The sequence below is a fragment of the Hyposmocoma kahamanoa genome, unplaced genomic scaffold (assembly GCF_003589595.1).
Source record: "Hyposmocoma kahamanoa isolate Upper Pololo Valley unplaced genomic scaffold, ASM358959v1 102, whole genome shotgun sequence".
Taxonomy (NCBI): Eukaryota; Metazoa; Arthropoda; class Insecta; order Lepidoptera; family Cosmopterigidae; genus Hyposmocoma; species Hyposmocoma kahamanoa.
Genome location: NW_020653337.1, coordinates 15,449,695 through 15,465,427, shown reverse-complemented (window position 1 = coordinate 15,465,427; position 15,733 = coordinate 15,449,695). Strand labels below are relative to the sequence as shown.

The window sequence follows — 15,733 nt, the reverse complement described above, 5'->3', positions numbered from 1 at the left end:
ATTCTGTGAGTATTTTCATGCCATCATTTTGTCAAAACTGTTGGGTAATCGTTATGGGTTTACGGGAATATTAAGCATCTGGAAGATATGGAATATACATCAGAAATCACTGGAAATCATATATGAGTCGTATTCCAGAACTCTACTCAATGCTCAAGTCAGGACTTGAGTATGATTTCAAGCACTGAAAATACGACCCTAATGGCAATGACTTGAGAATGAATGTCTAGTGCTTTAAATCATACTCATTGAGCATTGAGTACAGTTCTAGGATACGACCCTATGGGTCGTATTCCAGAACTCTACTCAATACTCAAGTCAGGAGTTAAGTATTGTAGTGAGCACTGAAAATCATACTCAAGTCCTTGCTATTAGGGTCGTATTTCCAGTGCTTGAAATCATACTCAAGTCTGTTCAAGTCCTGACTTGGGTATTGAGGAGAGTTCTGGAATATGACCCTCAGAATCGAAAAACCAATCGACGTTGAATGACAGGATTACTTTTTCTTCTACGCGACGACGTGCTCCAAACACTAACAAAAAATATGGTAGATTTAATATGGGTTGTTCAATGCCTATGATGGTAGTTTTTGCATTGTGGCTGTGGTAATAGATTTTCCGAAGTGTCACTGCGGGCGTGGAGTGTGTAGATCGTGTTTTTGTTCAAAAAATTCAACTATGCCGTAAAATGTGCGTAAAGTATGCGAATATATTTTATAGAAAAATACTATTGAATTATGACTATAAGCTTGAAGTGGTTGTGCACAAATGAAGTGACGTAATTAATTTTCTATTCTTTTCCAACTTCAAATAAGGTACGTGTATATTTTCCTATTCAGAATTTAAAAGTTACTTTAGGTACAGTATAGTAGGCGCTCATGATTACAAAAATATGCAAAATCCAACCTACTCCGCTAAGTGGGAAGGGCTTTCGATAAATAAATGATATTGTAATTTTATTCTTGGGGATACGCAAATTTCGATAAAGTGGAATTATTACGCATTAAGTATTTATTTTGCCTAATATACGTTAGTAAATTACACAACAAAGTAAATAGTATAACGGCAATTTAGGTATTCGTTACATTTTTATTTAATTAATTAAATTTTATCTGTTCAAGTTCATATTAAATGAATAACATTAATAATTTAAAACGATGATTAAAATTACAGATTGTATGCTATTAAATAAGGTATAAGTACAGAATGATTTATGATGTTATGTACCTATGTATATTTTGTTGTACTTTAAAATATCTTCCTAAATAAAAATTGAAGTCTTGTTGGAATTTGTGATATATTTTTTTATCATGTAAATAATACAGGGTAAACAATAAATAACTATATTTATTTATAATTAGTATTGAATTTATAAAATGTGTAAGTTTCTAAAATCGACTTGTTCATGTTTTTTGTTTTTTTTTTACAGTCAACAACATGGCCACATTCTACTTTTTTGTAGTGCTGTTGGTGCGGGTGGTCCTACCTGCAGGGTTACTACTAAGTTAGTATATTTTTTATTAATATGTCATTATTTTTGTACTCTTTTCATTTTACTAACATTGGTTGAATAAATACTTAGATATAAGCCTCTTACTATCCCATCTATGTAACATTATGGTAAATGCAATAAAGAATTGAATTGAATTGAATTGAAAATAACAAATGTAAATTGTACAGATCATAATGAAACCTTTTATTATTACTATGGAAAAAAAACACATCTTGATAGTGCAGTGAAAGTGTCTAGAAAATATAATGTTGAACCAATGCTGGTAAAATACAGTGTTGCATTACAACTAATTGTTGGGTGTCATTTTTAAAACCTAATTTTTTAAATCAAAATAAATTCCATAATTTTATGTCATGTCTGGGTTGAACAAACTTGCAGAACTGCCTATGTAATGGAAAATCATATGGATTACTCACTTTGATATTTAAACATAAGTTACTTCATTTTAGAGGGTAGCTATTGTTATAATATAATTATACTTGTATTTATAAGATAACCATCTTCAAATACTTCTTGTGGTAATTTAAAATGTAAACAATTTTCATACAGCTGCATATATAATGCTTTTTCACCATTTCGCATGCTAAGTACGCTCTGAATTTTTTGTCAGTCAATGAGAACTTGTAGCTGTTAATACATGTGGTATTTGTTTATTTCCCAGATGGTACCTTATTCCATAAAAATCATTTTAATTTCGCTTTCAAATCTGTATTGTACATATTAGGTACAATAACAGAGTTTTGTGTTACTACTGCTAGTAATATAGTATGGGTTTAGCGTATTTTAAATTCTTGCAGTGGTAGTGACGTAAATCTGTGGGAGCTATCGGTAGGCCGGCGACAAGGGCTCATTCGATTCGGAACACCGGTCGCTTTTAAAGCATTTTGTATTCCGTCAATAGTACACGCAACTTTGATGAATATCTTTACTAAAATAAATCTTACGTCATATTCACCAAAAATCGAGACTTGCGTTTTTTAAAAGTATCTAATAGCATAACAGAGTGGCACTTCTTATTATAAATAATTCGTCACAGATTACGTCACCTCATCCCATTACATTAATATTCTTTTGTAATAATTTTATAGGAATTTCCTGAATTGTGTAATCATACAATTCAGGAAGCCAATAATGTATTTTGTGGTGCTTACATATTAAGTACTCAGAATATTTTAACACTGCTCAAGCGTAATATAACCTTTCTGGCCTGACATCGAAAGTTGATAAATTACTTTGTTTAAATAATTGCCTGCAATCCTAAATATTTCTCTGGAATGTAGGTCGAGTAATTGAGCACTCGCGGCTTGCGCAATCAAGCTTTTGACTCTCGGTAACATATAAGTCCATATCAGTCGAGATTTGAGAGCACGCATCGTCGCATTGCGGGGAAGGAGTAATGTATCCTCCTGTCGGCGCGCCTTTAGTTGGTCTGATGGGCGCGTCCTCGCGATTCGTACTCTGACCTGATGACCGACATGCCTTGCCACCGGGCCCGTTGATAGGGGTACCGTGAAATTTGCATGCGATTCGCGACACGCAATGCTTGAAATCTGAAAGATTTTCACGACTTTCTAGTTACTAGTATCTACATTTGTTTTTTGTGTCATTTCTTTTATTTATAACTAGTCATTCGATCGGAAGGTGGTATTTATTGGTTAAGTAAATGTAGCAAATTCGAATAATCATTAATTTTATTTTTGGTCTAGAACATCTGCCTCTACTTGGGGGCTATTAACCGGCGCGGCACCCTGTCGGTCGGCGCGAAACACTTTTCCCAAGGTTTACAGTTTTAATGATCATCGTCGACGTCTCACCGAATACGTGCTTTGCTCATAAAGGACACGCGTCCTGCCTGACCCTAATTCCCCTATGGCCCATAAATCCGACAATTTGGAACATTACCTGCCCGACCCTCTGTTTACAACTCCACCTAACGAATTCTAGCCGCTAACGTACGTAATGGAAAAGCCATGTTGTGATTTCGAGTAACCCATAAATGTTCGTATAGTTGGGTAAGAATTTTGTGAAAATTCTGTATCTTCAAGCATTTTCCGCCGAGGAATTCGTTTAAGTTTCGCTTTTGATAAACGAGTTCTGCAGCCCGATTTTAATGTTCTTTAATCTGCTACTATAAGGCAGTTAACGACGTCGCTCTACGTTCTTTTTGATTTTTCTTCTTATTCGGTATTTGAACTTGCTCATCTAATTACCAGTTGTTGAATACAAGGTTGTTTGTAGCGTGATATTTGGTGAAATATTAAAGTACCTACCAAGACCTTGAAGCTCGAAACAAAACTACTTTTATACTTAATAATTCCTTGATTACGAACGAAAATAGTTAAATTACAATTTTCCGTTGTATAAAAACAAAAATCTACCTATTGATAAAACTGTTACTGAGAAACAGTAGTCTTCTTTTTGGCGTCGCTTATAAAGATAGGTGGCAGCAGAGCCGGCAGGTAGTCAATAATTTGCGAAGAGCCGGTTCCGAAAGTCCATGCGAACGGGTACATTACGGCTGGCGTGAGCCCACGATGTTTGCCGAACTAATGGGCCGCGCCCGCATCGCCAAATGCCATTAATTAAACCCTCCGACCCTTCGACACCGAATGTCGCCTGCTACAGTAAACCTCGATTGACAGAAAACACCAAATTTATGGACTTCACCACTTTAATTAAATTTCCAAGACCGTAAAATATTCATAGCCTTCCTTCTTGTGCCAACTGTATTATCGCAGCCTTATTGTATTTTTCATGAACTTGATTGTGTTGAAACTGTGCCAAGTGGATTATTTTGCGTCTTAACAAGTTCTGTTGTCTTAAGTTTCATCGTCAGTTCTTTCATATTCTGTAAGGTAGACTCATTGTTGCATTATGGCCAACCCACTATGGTATCCTCCTATTACCTACTCCTACTTGTGCCTCCATTACTATTGTAACTTGCTGCTGTATTTAAAAAAAATTCCACTTCTCTTCCGCTTTCGTATTCTATGTAATATGGGAACTATTCCTAAGGCCATTGCTTTAGGAATAGTTCCCATATTACAACTATTCCTAAACCAATGGCTTTATGAATAGTTCCCATATTACATAAAAACCATAGTATACAAATTAGGGGGTATAAACAACGAAGCTTGGTTTGACAAGATGTAGTAGAAACTAGTTTCAATCGTTATTTTAGTAGTTCCTATGTTCTGTGCTGTTACTCTTGAACTCTTAGAATTGGTATCGCGTGTTCATAAACTTGCAGTCAAATCGATCAAAACGATGTCTATATTAAAGGACATTGTACCGTTTGCCCCTTTTAATAATGAATCAGAATAATATATAAAAAAGGACTGTGGATCCACAGTATAGCACTATGCAGATGCTAACTATGGATCCATAAAAATAATAGGGGTTAAAGTATGAAATTGCCGATTTGTACTGAAAATCTAAATTGTTTATTTTTTAAATTTTTAACAAATTTATTTAATCAAAATAGTTGCCATTATTATCTATACATTGCTGCCATCTAATGGGAAGGTTATTAATGCCTTTGCGATAGAACTCCGACGATCTAGACTGCACAAACTGTGTGAAAGCATTTTGTACTGCCTCCTGGGAAGAAAACTTCTTGTCACGTAGATAATTGTCCAAATCACGAAAAAAATGGTAGTCCGTTGGAGCAAGGTCTGGTGAATACGGAGGATGACGAATGGTTTCTAACTGCAGTTCCTGAAGGGTCAAAATGGTTTCTCGTGCTGTGTGAGGTCTCGCGTTGTCGTGGAGCAATAATGGTGAAGATCGATTCATGAGTCGGGGCTGTTTTACGGCTAGTTTTGTCAACATGGTTCGGAGTTCGGCACAATAGACACCTGCCGTTATTGCTTGACCAGATCGGAGAAAACTATAGTGAATAACACCATGCTGAGACCACCAAACAGTTACCATTACCTTTTTATTGGTAAGTTTTGCTTTAGGACACTGTTGTGGCATTTGACCTGGGGTCAGCCATTGCATTTTTCTTTTCCGGTTATCATAAAGAATCCACTTTTCATCACATGTTACAATTCTATCCAATATTCCTTCATTACTGTACCGGTTCAACAAGGCAACACAAGTTTCAACACGCGTTTCTTTCTGCAGATCAGTCAAATCATGAGGCACCCATTTTTCGTATTTTTTTATTTTATTGATTTGACGCAAGTGAGTCAATATTGTGGGTAAGGTAACGTTAAACCATGCCGCTAATTCCTGGGTAGTTTGACTAGGATCGGCTTCCACTATCTCTCTTAATTCATCGTTATTCACCTGTGTGGGCGGTCTTCCTCGTGGCTCGTTCTTTAAGTCGAAATTTCCATCACGAAAGCGTTTAAACCAAAATCGCACGGTGCGTTCATTAGTAGACCCCTCTCCAAACGCAGCATTGATATTGCGGGCTGTTTCTGCCGCGTTAGTTCCGCGTCGGAACTCGTATTCAAAAATCACTCGAATTTTCGCAGTATCCATCTTTCTTGTCTAAATTGAATAACAAAAACAATTGAAAGTCGATATTCAAATGTTTCAAATTTAAAAAAAAAATCACAGAAACCATTTGAAAAAAGTTTCATTCGAAAACCTCAAACCATGAAGATTCTATGAAAATTCAAAGAACCTATTGCAATAAAACGGCAATTTCATACTTTAACCCCTAATATTTTGACATTTATTATAAATGAATTATGTGATCTAGGACCTATAAATCACGTTCTGTTTTAAATAAATAAGTAACCTGTAATTCTTTAAGAGGTACGTCAGATATCATATTAAGTGATCTTTAAAAAGATATAAAATCGATTTTAGGGAATAATAAGATATGGGATAAGGAAAAAAATGCCCACCTCTTTTAAAAATGTAGAGTTATACGAGGTTCTCACAACAGTCCCCTTATGTACTCGTACGTGTAATTTCACTACGGACCACCTCCGCCTTCGTATCGTGAACGACAAACCCCTATTACTTCTCCGGGGCGTAGGAGGGTATATAAATACTTACATACTCTCACGCTATTTATTAGTGGTTGGGTGTCAACCAAATAAATAGGGCAATTATGCAATAGATATTCGTTATGTGGAATACCTTAACACTAAATGTCACGCTATGACAGTGATGGAGCATGAAAAACCATCAATAGTTGTTATGTGTAACGTTTGTGGAACATTCCAAGTATATGAAATGTCACAAGTCGTTGTCACCGAAAGATGAGTACACATTCGTATATGTACACAGGACAGACCAGTATCAGGATACAGCCAGGACATCATTTAAGCCGGCTCAGGAACAGCAGACAGTGTGAGCGTGTCGCTACCCATATTATGCCATCGTAAATGGCCACAATACAGTCCGCAAAACTAGTAAGTCTATGCAAACAAGTGCTCCGGCAATGCAGCAGCAACCAGGAACATTATTTAGTGTACCACAAAACTCGACTTTCAACGAGACGGGGTAACTAGTTAGGAACTGTCGAACAAGGACGTCGTAGAACAAATAAGAGAATTTGTAATACCTTATTGGAGTTGGTAGATGTAAATACTGTTGGTAATATTCACGCCCCTCCACATAACATCACAGTATCAATTAAACTCCAGTTTAAATACCTAGAGTACACCGGGAATGTATTAAGTAGATATGAGGTTACCTGAAAGGTGCTTTGCATCAAAATTATGTATAATTTATGTAGTAAGAGAAACAAGTAAACAGGAAGAAAAGGAAGAAGCAAAGACCCACCTCAAACCCTGCCTAGTTTTCTTAAATTAAAATTCCTACTACACCTTGAATAATGCAAGTAGGAAATAATTATATTAATTGTTAGTGTTATAATAACATAGGTGATAATTCAGCATTTTTAAATACAATTTCCTTATACGTTAAGCCTTGGTAGGGAACTTTCTAAACTGTGGTATGGTTGACCAAGCTCTGAGAACCAATTTCCCTCACTTATTTATTGTGTACGTGCTAATGGTATAAGTTAACAGAAGTCTAAGCTAAACCCGTAGTATTCCGGCCACGGGGCCAATTATTTCAGTACTAACCTGTGTACACTCAAGGTTCTAGATCTTCTTGGAAAAAAGGGAGATCCTTCCATACGAGATCATGAATACTGTCACCGTGTACTATAGCGGCTAGCCGCGCCCTGCGCAGCCCTTCCCCGAGAAGGGAGACACATCGGTCCCCCGACTCCGAATGTGAGGCTCGCCGAACACCAGACGAGCCTTCCATCCCGGGCCCCTTTATGCTGGGCAACGAACTCCCCCGAGTCCGCTACCCAGGGGCCATGGGGGGCCAGGACAGCATCCACTCAACTGTGAAGTTCAGTGGGTGCTCCCCCAGCCCCTGCGGCGGATCAGATGGCAGGCTCCGCCGCAACACCTAACGCGCTTCCGCGCGGACTCTCCGAAGAGAGTCCCTTGGAGCGCCCGCCACGGGCCAACCGCCTACGTTCGATAGGACGAGCGGCAACGACACACCGACACGTCTCTTCCCCCGCGGCCCCGCCGCTACTACATCATCGAAAGCGGTGCAGCCCCGCCAAGGTCGCGGAGGACAGGACGAGCGGCAACGACACACCGACACGTCTCTCCCCCCGCGACCCTCCTCCTCGCGCATCCGCGCGGTCCCGCTGACCAGACGAGCCCCGCGCGGAACGCCCTCCTCCTCGGGCCAGCCTACCACAATCGGCCGGCCCCGTGGGTTCCTCTTAGCTTCACCGTGGGATGAAATCGACCACGGCTACTAGAGCCCCTCCGCCACGACAAGGCGGGAGCCCCTTCGGGGGGAACGGAAGGAACACCTAATCCAACATCATCACGATCAACAATATACTTTTCCACAAAGGCTTTATAATCTGACAATTGAGGTCTTACAACTTTACGATAAAGATTTAATATATAATTAATTAATATATAATTACCAGCCTAAAATATCAGATTCAGTTAAGTTTCTGTGATCGTCTAATACCATTTTTCAAATGTCAATTACTTCAACAGGAAGGACAGTGAAACAAACGCACAATATTATGTATTTAATATCTTTAATAATTATACCTCACCCTAGGTAATTAAAAAAAATTGGAATGTTTGGTTTATAGAATAAACTTGTAATTTATCTCGGTGTAGGGGAGAGAGGGGGAATTCGGACACTTAAGCGAATATCGAAATAAAAATCATATTATTAGCATTAATCAGTATTTTTTAATTATAATTAAACTTTGGTTATAATCTTACAAAATTACCATAATATTTTATTTTTAAATAATCAAGAAATATAAATTTTAAAGAAAAACGATACTTTCTGTCCGTAATTACCCGGTGCATGTCGGGTAAATGCGGACAGTGATCGTATGACAATTTATAAGCTATTAATTGATACCACTTTCATCTTCCTACATCTTGGCCCAAGATTGTATGAAAGCGTATCGGTCTCCTTTAGATGAACCTATTTAAAACCTTAATTGGGGTTATTACAGACGTCTGGATTTGCCCCGAGTCCCAAGTCTGTAATTGCCCCAATCGTAATTTATTTAATTACATAATATTTCTGATGTTATGCTAGCACGTACGATTTTCATATTCTTACAGTTTCGAGGACGGACCTTATAAATATTTATGACAAACGTAACATTTCATTAATTCTCACACAACAGTACACACGGCACTAAAAATGAAGTAAAATTACAACAAAACACATGAAAAGTCTTTGGTACTTACTTTGAAACGCGTGTGCGGGCTCTCTCTATTTGACAACTTTCCACACACTTACGATGGTGGATGTGATCGAAAGATCGCTATAGCGGGGCGCGGGGAAACTAGAATTTTAGAAGCCATTGCGTCTGAAATTATCCCGCGTCCGTATTAACCCCACTCTCCCCTATATTTACTACGCATAATATTTTAAATAAGTGTAAATATGAACTCTATATTGAAATTCATAAAATCAAACGATTAAGCAAAAGATGTTTATTTTACCTAAGTAAATACCTATTCTATCCTGATATCCTAAACGTCACATTAAAACAACATTAAAACCTATTTACCGGTCTCCTGACGAACCTGTAGGGCTAGCACGACAGAGCGCGACTTGCGCGAGAGCGATATAAAGCGTGCTATTTTTATGCGAGCATAGCAGTATCTCGCGCTTTATATCACTCTCACGCAAGCCCCCTTGTCGTGCTAACCCTACTGATTAACATAAATTTTTGTCACACATTAACTGAGCTATAATTAATTATTCTTAACGTTATCCGAACGAAATTAGAATAAACCTAAGTTAAATGTCGAGAACCTAAATGAAATTGCAATTTAAATCCTGTATCCTATAACCTCTATCCTACAATTTTTTTTATGCGCTCATCAATCATATTTATTCTTATTGTAATAGTATGTAGTTAATTACATAATTAGAAGCGAAATAAAATAAACTCAATTTTACGTTTGTCAAGTAATCTAACAATTACCTGCAAAAATGTTCATCCAACTAACAAAACACCTACTGTCAGTTAAATGATATTCAATGTGAATATAATTTTTTTTAATGTATGAATTTGCCACAAACCGTACAACAAAACTGTTGTGAAAAACAAATATATGAAATATGTTATCGTAACATACGCATTCGTAACATAGTAAAAAGTCACATACCTGAAAGGTGACCTCTCATCTGTTACAAGCCTTTCGAGGCTGCTACAATTGAGATCTGCCTGGAAAGTAAATCAGGAACTGAAGTCCATAATCAGCTCTAATTTCGAATTAGAGTTTTAACACGCACTCGCGATACCCTATTTAATTATCACTACAATTGCAGGCGGTTGCCATGAATTTATATCACAGAAAATAGAACTTCCTAGATCAACACACGCAGTCTCCTAGATTTTTCACGACCGCGACCCAAGCTAGACTATCAAATCGTAGATTATCTCGTAATTATGATACTAAATTCTTAATACCAAACCACACGCACACTCCCGTTACCGTTTTGTAGGCAGCCTAAGTTTACGTTTTGTAGACTTTTCGAAAATGAACTTTTTCAGATTTTGCGACGTTTCCTAGGTCAGTTCGCCAGCGCGATTCAAGCTTCACTATCCTCAATCCCCGTCTCCTGACTCCTATTCCAAAACTCACCCTCATACGGCCCCGTGACTTTTTGCTAACCTTCGTTATAAACACTTCTTCGAACTTTTATTTTAAAATCGCTCTGACATTTTTCGCCGATTATTTTAGGGTTCAGTGGTTACCAACCTTAATAATTTACGTGACACATGTTCAGCAGTGGAACGCGTTATGAGTAATAAATAATAGTATAAGTAAATAAACCAATCTGTGTGTATACCTATAATACGCTTCCTTACGCCACACTAGTATTATATACGAGATTGTTATCACTAGTAATGGATGAACTAATAAGATACGTGTAAAGTCTTCCGAATTCATGCTTTGAGTAAATCAAAGTGCACTTTCTCATGTTATTTATTTGTACGAATACTTGTATGTTTTTAATTTTTCATTTTTCATTAAGTCCATTTGATTTATTGATTATAAATATATTTTTATTATGTACGAAATCTTACGGAACCCTGACTTATCTAAAGTATAGCCGTACCGACAATTTCGTATGGGTCGCACATGTGTTAACCATAATATGGACTCCTTTAGAAAATAGTTCAAGATGACCAAATTACAAGTTGAATTATGTATGACCTTTATTTATTGGTTTGGTGTGACACATTTCTTTTGCATAGGTAATTGTCCCTTTTAAGAAGTATTTGAACATCATATTTCAAACCGAATTGTGGCGTCCTTAAGTTGTTAGAGACTCAAGTTCGAAGATTGCCACTTGAGCTAGTTTGTGGTGTTATCTTGAACCAACCATAATAGTCGACCGTTTCATAGTCTCCATCAAAATAAACGAAATAATTAACTTTAAAGTTTCCTCGCGTATCAGAAGGGATCTTAGTAAAGTGTGATTTGTTACAACATTTTAACATTTTGTTACTTACCATAGATTACTGTCGTGTATTTTTTATTAACATAATACATAGGGCGCACTATACGTTTCCGAAACAGGACACTTACATAAATAATATTTAAAAAGTAATTACAACATTTGAAAATGGAACTCTTTGGCTGTAGAATACAGTTTGTTTCATCTGACTGTCACTTGTTTTTACATTGTGGCGTCATTTTAGAAATTGGTTGTCTACATCACCATGGATTTAACTCGTGAAAATCTTCATAGTATGATTTTTTACGACGTCAAGTGTAATTTAACAGCTCAGCGTAGCTTCGCTCGGCTTCAAACTGCTTTTGATGACGAAGCACCATGCAAGACGACTATTTATAGCTGGTTTGCAGATTCAAACGCGGTCGTGTGAATTTCAGTGGCGAATTTCGTGATGGTCGCCTGTCCACTGCTGTGAACAACAAAAACATCGATGCTGTGCGCCGTATGATCAAAACAGACAGGCATGAGACATACCATGAGATTCGGGCATCTTTAGGCATAGGCATGAGTCAAATACAATCAATACTACACAAACATTTGGGTGTGAGGATGAAAAGCTGTGCTCTCGGTGGATCCCACACAATTTGACTGAGGCTCAAAAAACGGATCGCGTCACTTGGTGCAATGCAATGCCATGAGAAACAATAAATTCATTTCTGACCATTTATAGTAATTTTTTCGTATTCATTCCGGAAACTTATAGTGCACCCCAACCACATCAAGTCCGTGAATTTCTAATAACATGTTGATTGGTATGACTTAATTCACGCTATAGTCACCTACACCCTTCGAGTACATACACCGCTCCGAAGTGACTTGCTTACAAAACCCGGCGCTCTGTTGACTGCACGTTATACGTTTTGTCTTATAAAGTGTACTCCATGATTCTTGAATGTTTCGTCAGGAATTGAAGCGTAGTCAAGCGGTGTGTCGGAACGAATGTTTTTTTATGACACCAAGTGACGGGACAAACAAGTCATGCACCTGGTTGTGAGCCACACGGCTGCCCATAACAGTTGCAATGCCAGTCAGGGCTTTTGATCACAAAGATCTGAGGGGCACAGCCACTGCGCCTGAGACATAAGTTGACAAGTCTCATGTGCCTTTTTCACCAGCACTCTTATCCTTAAAAACTGGAACGCAATAATGCTCGCATTGCTGCTTGGCGGTAGAAATAGGTAAGGTGGCAGTACTTCTCTGGACTAACTTTTTCATAAGGAGCTCTACTGCTACGAATGTTTTACTTACCTCCACTTGTATATAGGGTTATTTGTAAAATACTAATAAACTCGCAATACTATATTACTAACATCATAAACAAAAACTTAAGTTTCATTACTTTTTACAAAACAACAAATTTACCAAAAGTCCTTAAGTTTTACTTAAGTTGCTGTGAGGTTGGTAGTCTTTTACAAATAACCCTGTATATCTTTATTTCGTACTGCCATATTTGGACTTTTAATCATATTTGAGTTAAGGCATTTACAACACGTAAAAGACTAACCATCAGAAGCTTTCATAGCTATTTCTTCATTGTTTACTAAAACGAGGATATTCGCGAACACTCCCTCGCCTCGTAATCGCTTACATTGCACGCACACACAAGGTGAACCGTCCACCACAATACTACTTAATTACACATAAATCCGCCACTTAGCTGTATTAAAAAAACAAAATCCATTCTGCGAAACAGTTCTACAACCAGACTGTGCATTGAGGGCGGTGGCTACGATTTAATTAACGGAAACATTTATACAATCCAGCTTTATCATGGGGGTGCTGTCTCCATCAAATACGGATTACGAATTTGATTCGCAGAATTGTAGGTGTAGTCATAGATTACAATATTTTGAACTTAATAATAAAAAACTCAAGTGCTGTTTAGTTACTTTGGATATTTTTCACAAGATTGAAAATATGTTTTAAGAGAAGTTCAACAACAAGGAAGCAAAATCTAAGTGGAGCTACGTTGTTGTTCGCATAAATCAAACTCATATGTTAAAATTAAAATCATCAGGTTACAATTTACAGCATGGCGTTTTATATATGCTCTTGTGCATGAACGTTAGTTAGTAAACTCTTGGTATTGGTGTTTCCCACTATTTTATTCAATAAAACGTTTCAATTTTTTGCTCTATAACAAAACATACCGGAGGCGGAACTGGTGATGTCATTAAACGACTAACCTGTTAACAAATCGGTGATTTCGAATTAGGTCTTATTATACTATCATCTTTATTGAATACTGAAATTTCTATCATTTCAATGTAGGTAAGTACATGTTAGGCGACTTTCTTTAGAAACTAAATTTGTACTGTATCTATTATTTATCTTAGTTATATGTTATTTCTAAAGTTAAAGAAAACTTACGAGATAAATAGTTTCATTCACGGTAATTCTTTCCATTATCTTTATGTTGATGGTAAAAGTGCGTTGAAGGAAAACGCATTATGAATTAAAATAGTCATACGCCAAGGCAGTGGAAATACGACCATATTGTTACTAAAGTAACGCACATTACTAAATAAGATTCTTTGTAATTTTGTCATAGGTTGATTTAAAATCCATTCCAGATAAAAAAAACGAATGCTTAAACTAAAGTTATCACATAAAAAGTCGGGTAGTAAATACCAGTAAACATTTTTGTCCTTCGGGACAGGCTAAGGCGTCTATAATAGGCCATACCTACTGTTTGATTTTAGATTGTAATTTTTCTTCCAAAACTTTACATTTTTGAAATTTTTTCGCGGGAAATCGTTATATTTATACAGTGGTGGCCATTTTGAAAGCCTAAAAAGTCGATTACTTAGATTTTTTTATTTATTTATTCACTTAACGATTTAGTCTAAAATCGTCACGACTTATTGAAAATTAAAAACTGTTCTTTTATGTACATACAAATTTAATTAGTTTGATTTGTCAAGTATGTGTATGACTATGAAGTGGCGCACGGTACAATGTAAATTTAAATACATTTTATTTTACGTTTGGCCCATTAGTGGTGATGGTTAGCATTCTGCCACGGTGCCTTATCAGACGTCTGATTCACAAGGTCGGCCCACAGTTCAACTGGTTACTGGCAACATAACAGTGATCTCATCGAGACGTTATTACTTTTGTCGCTATTTACGGTACTAATTTGATTACCAAATGTTGCTATCAGAATTGTGATATTTTGTATCGTATAAAAATAATAATATAATTATTAATATAAAGATGGAACACAAAGAAAAATTCGTTCTATCTGACCTCCGGTTCTGTGTCCTGTCATTGAAGGATTTTTTCTTAAATTATATTAAGAACAATTCCTTTAATATAATTACTTAAATTAATATTATGGTAGTAAAAGATCATAATATTCATTACAATAATATTAAATAATAATATATTTTGTATTCTATGAAATGATTAAATATAAAAAAATATTAAAAGTGCCACACGCAAATTGGCCCCATGACGTCGACTTGCGGACACCAGCCCGTCTTGTCATACCATCATTAAAAGTGTACCTGGTGTATGGGAAACATGTACAGCAACATCGATGTTTTCATATTTTTTGGCATCACTTTTTAGTTTCTAAAACTACATTAAATTGGGAATCTATGTAAAAGAAGAATACATTACTATCGAGTTTTCGCTATTGCTACGCATTAGAAATTAGGGAGGTTTTCGGATCTAAAAGCGTATATATAACGCAAACGCTCATAGCGCCGCACTAGGGAAACCCTGTATCGCGAGTGCCATGGACACAGACACAGACAACCACAAATTACACCCAAACGCACGAGAGAAATAAATGTACGCCATACAAATATTTCTTCCGGCCCGGGAATCGAATCCGAGACCTCTGCGTGGCAGACCAGTATGGTAACCGTTCGGCCACGGAGGCAGTTATGGCAGTAGCAGTTGTTTCTTTTTCGCCGTGACCATGGAACCTGTAAAGATCCCGAAACGTTTGTTTATTTGAAAAAACAAATATAACACAATTTAGATCCGAGCAAATGGTTTAGTTACCAATTACTATCTCAATAACTTTATTTGCCAATGTTATGGTTAGGCGTGTAGCTTACTGACATGTTCGTCCCGTCACATGATATTATAAAAAAAAATATTGACAACCATCGAGTAATTATTACAGGAACACGAGTCCTGTCAACTTGTATCAGGGTGACGAGCGCAGTAGCAGTGCCCCTCAGATCTTTGT

At 36.9% G+C, this 15,733-nt stretch overlaps 1 protein-coding gene across 9 annotated transcripts in view; it reads left to right on the top strand.

Moving 5' to 3' along the window:
• The first annotated feature begins 676 nt into the window (after positions 1-676).
• The window catches only part of LOC113237226 (piezo-type mechanosensitive ion channel component), a 111,191-nt gene continuing 96,134 nt past the window's right edge, over positions 677-15,733 (top strand). For all 9 annotated transcript variants that reach the window (XM_026473641.1, XM_026473616.1, XM_026473588.1 and 6 more), the window contains exons 1-2: positions 677-814; positions 1,429-1,503. In XM_026473641.1, coding sequence (XP_026329426.1) covers positions 1,437-1,503 — 67 coding nt within the window. In that variant the 5' untranslated portion in view covers positions 677-814; positions 1,429-1,436. The remainder of the gene's footprint in view (positions 815-1,428; positions 1,504-15,733) is intronic.